This window comes from Tubulanus polymorphus, chromosome 2 (genome assembly GCF_964204645.1).
Source record: "Tubulanus polymorphus chromosome 2, tnTubPoly1.2, whole genome shotgun sequence".
NCBI lineage: Eukaryota > Metazoa > Nemertea > Palaeonemertea > Tubulaniformes > Tubulanidae > Tubulanus > Tubulanus polymorphus.
Genome location: NC_134026.1, coordinates 19,318,732 through 19,326,656, shown reverse-complemented (window position 1 = coordinate 19,326,656; position 7,925 = coordinate 19,318,732). Strand labels below are relative to the sequence as shown.

Here is a 7,925-nt window from a genome sequence, read left to right as displayed (position 1 = left end):
TTCTCTCCTCATCGCGTCAACACGGATATTGTGTTTTACCTATCGTGATCATGAAGATCACTTTTTCGTATTAATGAAAGAAACGAACGGTGAAAAAACCATGAAAGCGACAACAATGAAAAAGTGATATGCTCATTAATGTTCAACCAATGCAATTATATTGAATAAAAAGTAAAATTTTGGCTGGATAGCATTGTTGTAATTTTTCATTGTTGCTTTATTAATCGGAAAGGCCATACCCAATAATGTATAGGTAGGTCAAAATATTTTCCGTTTATCCGCAATATTTTTTGAATGATAGATATTTTAAAGAACCATCCTAATAGCATGTATTTTATAAGCACGTTAACGCAATATCTTGGCCCGGCCCATGTTACCAGGGTTTAAAAATCCGCCAAAATTAAATTCAGAATGTTATCTTTCTTCATTGAAAATTTGGACTTTGAGGTAAGCGAAATTATATTTCTCGAGTGTTTTTGAAACTTAGTGCCTGGGCTAAAAGTTAATATTTACACCGACGTCGGGGGAGAGGAACACGGCCGGCACTTTTAAGTCTGAGTTGAGTACCTATAGCACGGTTGTGGGGGGACCCGTATCAACGATTGGCGTGATATTCATACTAACCAATATTGCAAACAAAAGATCTTATATTGCAGGGGTGGATGCAAAAGCTCATTTAGAAGGGCTTGTAACATCTTAAAAGGGCACCATTGATACACGTGGCACGAGTCCAAAAAGGGCACTGACTTTTGTCTTAACTTTGGAATAACATTTGTCACAATCTAAAAAATCTGGAAAATTCAAAACTGTTTCTGAGGACTAATGGAAAACCACTTTGCTCTGAATGATTACATTATGTAGGTATCCTCTCATTCAAACTGGATTATAGTTATATTAAAATTATGCATTTGATCATTAAGAATTACAGAAAACAAAAGCTTATTAAATATTTATATTTATGTAAATTATATTTATATATAATGTTTTATATAAACTATTTCTTAGTTTCTACAGTACGGAAGCGATAAAGGGCCTCGAGATGTCGCGTTCAAACTCGGCAAGTCGCCATATTTATGTCGATATATCGCGATATATCGCGTCAAGTCGACATGAATATGTCGACATATCGTGACGTTTTCACGACAAATTTCGCTTTTTTGCCCATTTTCCACGGGACAAGCCGTCATTTGAAGACATGTCTAAATGTAAGATGAGGACGCCAGTAATATGACGACTGAGTTTCAAGTAAGCGATAAGGGGCCTCGAGATGTCGCGTTCCAACTCGACAAGTCGCCATATTTATGTCGACATACCGCGATATATCGCGTCAAGTCGACATGAATATGTCGATATATCGTGACGTTTTGACGACATATTTCGTTTTCTCGACCATTTTCCTCGCGACAAGTCGACATATTCATGACGACTTGAAACTCAGTCGTCATATTACTGGCGTCCTCATCTTACATTTAGACATGTCTTCAAATGACGGCTTGCCCCGTGGAAAATGAGCAAAAAAGCGAAATTTGTCGTGAAAACGTCCCTTCCGTAGATATGTAGATATATTCATGACGACTTGAAACTCAGTCGTCATATCACTGGTGTCCTCATCTTACATTTAGACATGTCTTCAAATGATGGCTTGTCCCGTGGAAAATGGGCGAAAAAGCGAAATTTGTCGTGAAAACGTCACGATATGTCGACATATTCATGTCGACTGGACGCGATATATCGCGATATATCGACATAAATATGGCGACTTGTCGAGTTTCAACGCGACATCTCGAGGCCCTTTATCGCTTCCGTAGATTTCTTATATACATCTTTAGCGTGATAATTCAAATACACCGTGTTTACCGACATTTTTTTATTCCGCCACTTTTCACTTTTCCAGAAACAGCTATGCACACTCAAGCACAATTTCTGTTTTATCGATTGCCAATCATTACTGAAGATATTTTGCCACGTTTCCTCGGTAGCAAAATTTCAAAAGTAGTTTCATAATCGACGTTTAAGGCCGTGTCCTGAGCGCTCGTCTTATGGATCAGCTCCCTTAAATTGCTCAAAATGATACCTTCCATATATCAGGATATATTCTATATATCAGTTGTCTCAGAAAAATGAATACCGGTACTCATTTTCTGTTGTTAGTAAGTGAGAAGTAAGATATCAGTATTCAAAATTATGGTTGTTTGGGATTTCATCGGAATCTGTTGATGCATCATGATGATGTTGAGTGACAGTCAAAAGAGTTACGGCCCATGGCACAGTAAATCGAGCGATTTTATAATCCAAAAGCCTGTTAAGAGAATGTCAGATGTTTTTAGACGACAATGTTTCATTATCACATTACATTACAATGTACTAAATTTCTGATTTCGGTGGAACATTTGGCCTGCTCATTGCTGCGTTAGTATTGTTTTGTTCCTTTTGTTTCAATGTGAAATTGTAAAACTTGAAATTGACATTAAGGCGACCATTTGTATAGTACAGGGTACAGTTACACAGTTCTGAGTTAAGATGTGACCCTGAGTTAACTCATTGAAAATGAACTAACTTTAACTCAGAGCTAACTCTAAAACTCACAACTGTGGAACTGGGTCCTGTAGTTTAAGGCCCCGCACACGAGCCGAATAATGTGGACGCAAAGTGCGCAGCACAGTTTTCGGCTGGTGTACGGATGACTCTCCCAGCGCATTTTAACCATCCTCCCCCGGCAGGTCAATTTGTCCTCAACCACGTTCTTTCACTCAATGTCAACTTCTCGGCTACGGTTTGAATTTTGAATTTTTCTCATCCCCCATTAAGATAAACACGTTTTAGACTTTGTCACCCAATTGGAATATCGTACATCATCTCCGAACAGTCTGGACTATAACCTTGTATTCTTGTATCAACAGGCTATTTGCGATCAACTCAACAGGAACCCCTTTGAATATCTACCTCGTCGATTTCGCCTAGCCCTCGAATGCGAAAGTTAAAAATTATCAAAATATCTGAGGCTGATAAAGGTGAAAAAATTGTGATTTTCGATCTGGACGATTATAATGTTAAAATGCAATCTCTGTTGGACAATCCTGGTGTTTATAAACTTAAATCGAATCCTCTTCCTCGTATGCAAGATATTTTTTAATGGAAGTCTTTCGAATATAATTAAACGTTTCCCCTTATCTAAAGAAACTTTGAATAAGTTCCATTCACGTCTTCCCTCTTTACCCTATATATATTCATGAACTGCCTAAAATTCATAAAGTTCCACTGCGCCCTTTAGTCTCCAACTGTAATTCTCCTTTCCCCGTTATCTAAATTTCTCTCGAAGCAGTTATCTCCAGTGCTCGGTTCATTTTCTTCTTCGCACCTTCGCCGTAACCAGCATTTACTTCGGGCTCAAACATAGAGTGGTTTTAAGGCTTTTCCACACTCCAAAAATAGATATAGGTCCACGTTTCACTAGCCACTATCGAATAACGTTTTTCGTCACTGCAATGTTCCAATAAAGAAAGATATTCCTGTCTTTTGTTTCTTTCTGTCTGTTTTTAATATTCGGGACCACCTGAACCAATACAATGCCATTTCATTCAACTTAAAGCCTTTTTTAATTACTTGGAGTACTTTTCTTTAAACAAAAAGTTGGAAGGTGAATGTTCTTTAAACAAAAAGTTGGAAGGTGAATGGTGAAAATTAAATTTTTTATCATTATAGACGCTTTGAAAGTGAAGGGAACTGAAAAATAAAAAAAATGAAAATGCTTTTATTATTAGGGTTTTTCCATATAAAACCTCATAAGGACTGCAGAAAAAAAATCAAATTGGAGTGACAATTGTGATGAATTCGATTCAAGTGATGGGAGAAATGAAAAAAATACTTTTGTTACGAATTATTGAAAACAAAGACGTACATAAATAGAACAACTTTTTTAAATCGAAAAATAGAAATTGACACCTGGATTTGAAATCTCGGGACAGTTTTTGCAATTCGGCACCGATGTTCGGCGGGGGGCATGTGGTGGGCTGGGGGAAGACGCAGTTGTATCTTTCCTGCAGAAAGAAATAAAGGCATTTAAAGGCTACCGCTATAGTTTGTGACCGTTGTGGTTCTATGTCAGTAGATAGTCTGAATACAGAGGCCAGCCAGTCAGTAATCTGTCTCACAGTTTCGTTTCCCCTCCTTTCGATTTTCACGCTGAACCACGGCCCATAAGCCAATCCGAAAAACTCACCACAACGATAAGTCAACGAACTAGAGTGGTTCGAGAAGCGTGTTAAACTCCGTCTTGGCATGGCGCCGCGCAGATGCTCGATTCATGGCGCGCGCGGGCCAGGGCCTAGTGAGTAACCTAACTGTGGTTTAGTTTCACGATCGGATATTCTCACAAACCACATCCGGTTGGTATAAGCCTATCCGATTATAAAAAGCTTACCACCAACGATTAGGTAACTAACTAGCCAGGGCCGGGCTCCATCCAGAAAAACGGATCCGTTTTTCTGGATGGAGATATTTTATCTGTTAATCCAGTGTCCAATGTATATACATTAATGTAAAACGATGATCTGGTAATCCAGGTCTAATGTATATAAAATGTTATCTAAATATATTATAGACCCTGGATGGATAGATAATCGTTTTCCGATTAATCTACATACGAGCCCCTGTGCCGGGTCCGCGCCCGGATTTCCAATGTGTTGAGTCCGACTCCGATGCCGTGTCGATACCGCGAATTAGGGAAATACGCGGATCGTTTAGTACTTCCGCGTTCGTGAATTTTATTGGCACGTGTGCTGCGTGTTGTTTTGGTTGCCTCGTTGTTTTTTTAGTGTCATTCCCTGACCGCCGCTGTCCTCGAATCATGGGTAAAAAGGAGAAGAAAGAGAAGAGAAAATCCGAAGGTGCCGGTGATGGAGAAGAGCAGACAGGTCCTAGTTACGATGAATTACTGAAGTTTGTGAGCGTCATAAGCAATCCGCTCGCCTCCCGGAAACTAACCAAAAAGCTTTACAAATTGACTAAAAAGGGTAATCTTTTTCATTTGTCTTACATTTATGTTTCACAGGAATCATAATCACATCCGGTAAAAGTGCAGATCTGCACCTCTCCGTGTAAACGGTTCAATCAATTACATGAAATATCATTGTTTCAGATTCAAAATGTCATCAGCAATTCAGTACATCGCCATTGGCTAATTTTAACATATCTTCACTAAAAGGAGTAGAAAGATTTTAGCCTGGATTCTGTCATTCAGCAGATTGCGTCAATCACGAGAGGTGCGGATCTGCACTTTTACCTCACATCCTTTCACTGTAGTACTTTGGCTTATCCTATTTCAGTTATTAAAATCGTAGAATTAGTGTTATCGTGGTCCTCCTTCTTATTACCGAGATGATCGAGGGATCGTAGCGTAATCAATGTAAATGTTGAAAGTCATTTCTAGAGAAACGAAGGCCTTTTGCACAGGGTTTTAGTTGCCTGGGCTTGGATTTTACTTCCGCGTAGTAGATAAATCTCGCGAGAATGGCGCTAAATATTTATAAACGAAATGAATTCAAAAGAAATACCTTGTATTTGTTTGTTTATCTGCTATTAAATTCCAATACAATTTGGCTGCAAAGGATCAGTATCATTCTAAATGTGTGATGTTTATATATCTCAATGTACACTTAAAAGCACCCTATTTTTTGATATTTTATTCTGAACTAATAAAAAACCACAGGGGTTGTGTATGAACTTGGATTTTACTTCCGGGTTGCTGATAATCTTGCGAGAATGGCGCTAAATATGAACCACAAATAAATTCAAAGTATCACAGGGGGAGATATACCTTGTGTTTATATTGTTTATTTATCCGCTATTAAGTTCCGATAGACAATTGGCTGGTAATGATCATTATCAGACGGTTGCGGCGCTTTACTACATAAAATCACAAGGGTGAAACCTATAATCAATTTAAATGGTTCCTCTTAACTCAGTTTCTAGCTTAAAAAAGCTTTCAACTTTTAGTACCGGTACTTTTATCTTAAAGATAGAGTCTGCCTTCAGGACGGTCTTTACCAATATGGAAAAAATTAACAATTTCAGTTCATAAGACTCGAATGGCGCTTGTTCCACTGAGGGATAAAAATAATTCAAAGTAATGTCTCTTATATCATTGCAGCGCAGACCAGTAGCAAGCACCTATTGAGAAAGGGAGTAAAGGATGTTCAGAAGCAGATTAGAAAAGGCGAAAAAGGGTTAGTATCAATCGAAAGTGAAGAGAAATTAGATCGTACAGATCAAATCTCTCTGTCTTTCTTGTCTGGTCTTGTTCGAGCCAATCTGCACAAGAGTAAAATATTCAAGTTATACAGAACTTCCCCTACTCAAGCAATCCAAATTTTCTGAGTATTTTTTTTGCATTTTGTCAATTCTCACATTTCACACTTATCTTGACGCTTAGTGAGTTTTTGTTTCTTTTTAGTATTGTTGTGATGGCGGGAGATACAAATCCAATTGATGTGATCAGTCATATGCCGGTGGTTTGTGAAGAAGCCAGCATTTCATATTGTTTCACCCCGTCAAGAGAAGTAAGTGTTATTCCGGCCCATACTGGTACCTTCCTCGATGATGAGATCCATACTGCCATGAAACTTCCCCTGCTGGGGCTAATATGCAAGGGTTGATTCCAAGGCAGTCCAGCGGTTTTAAAGCTGAGGGTCGGGGATGGTGCTGTGGTCGGTATCTCAGTTGCTTTCCGTTATGGATTGAAGGAACGGGCTAGCATACAATATTATAAGAGGGCGTGATGAAAAATTTAGATTTAATGCATACGCAATAAAAGAATGATAAAGACAATTGCTGGTTGTTGCGATGTGAATCTTGCTAATAGCCGCTACAATCAAACCTGCTTATAAATCCGGACTTCTGTTATCCCGGTCGTTTATGTTTATTCATTGCAGGCACTGGGCGCGGCGAGTGGATCGAAGCGACCGACTTGTATGCTGCTCATAAAACCAAATGCGGAATACCAGGATTTGTTCGACGAGGTGAATGAAGAGATGAAAAGTTTGCCTATGCCAGTGTCTTGAATTCCAATTCTGAAATTGACATGATTATCATGAGATGTAAATAGTACATTATGTGTTGATAAAATGCATTTATAAATAAATATGTTAGTAATCTTGAGGATACATGTACGTTTTTGGATTGAGTTTTTGAGCTTTAAGAATCAGCTCTGGATTCGAGAGAAATCCTACTGTACAATAATGGGCCAACGATGTTATATGTCCTTGTGTGAAAGTAGGCCTGATTATGCCTATTAGTCAATAGTCAAAAGGTTGCTCAAATATATAACCTTTTACTCGGGAATATTGGCTGAAATTACTGTCGTGGGATTTCTCTCGTATCTTATTCATCTTGCACGGATATCTTAATATCCTAGTACCTAGCCGGTGTTCCCCAGGGGATCCTGTAACAGTGATTGGTTTTGGGGACATCCTCTTGACTGAGCTTTGGAGCATTAAAAAGGCTGTGTGAGATATATATACTAGATTCTTCCCATTGGCTCAAATTTTATATTGAGGTTCTTGTATCAAAATTTGCAGTCATGCCGCCTTGGAACTCGATGTTCCACACAAGCTTGATGAACTAGTTTGGCACCAATGAACAGTATATCAAAAAGGTGGCCACTACCTAAAATTGCTCTATATTCTTAAGAAACTACTATGGTCTATCAAGAATTGTGCATGGGCATTTTTGTTTCGCTGTGGTACCTCTATATATCCAAAAAGCTGTGCTACAGGGATTAAGAATGTTACACAATGCAAAAAATATTAAGGTTAAATATTTCGAGGATTTTACCTCAACCAGTCGTTGGGGGTTATTACATCGTTCTGTGATCCGACCGCAAATGTTAATTGGACTTTCCCGCAGCATAAAACTATTGACAGTTTCTG

At 38.6% G+C, this 7,925-nt stretch overlaps 1 protein-coding gene across 1 annotated transcript; it reads left to right on the top strand.

Annotated features, from left to right (window-relative positions):
* The first annotated feature begins 4,723 nt into the window (after positions 1-4,723).
* Positions 4,724-7,151, top strand: LOC141898540 (H/ACA ribonucleoprotein complex subunit 2-like protein). The gene is made up of 4 exons (XM_074784488.1): positions 4,724-5,012; positions 6,149-6,224; positions 6,452-6,557; positions 6,930-7,151. Exons 1-4 carry the CDS (start codon positions 4,847-4,849, stop codon positions 7,056-7,058), a joined length of 477 nt encoding a protein of 158 aa, XP_074640589.1. The 5' UTR covers positions 4,724-4,846; the 3' UTR covers positions 7,059-7,151.
* The last annotated feature ends 774 nt before the right edge of the window (positions 7,152-7,925 follow it).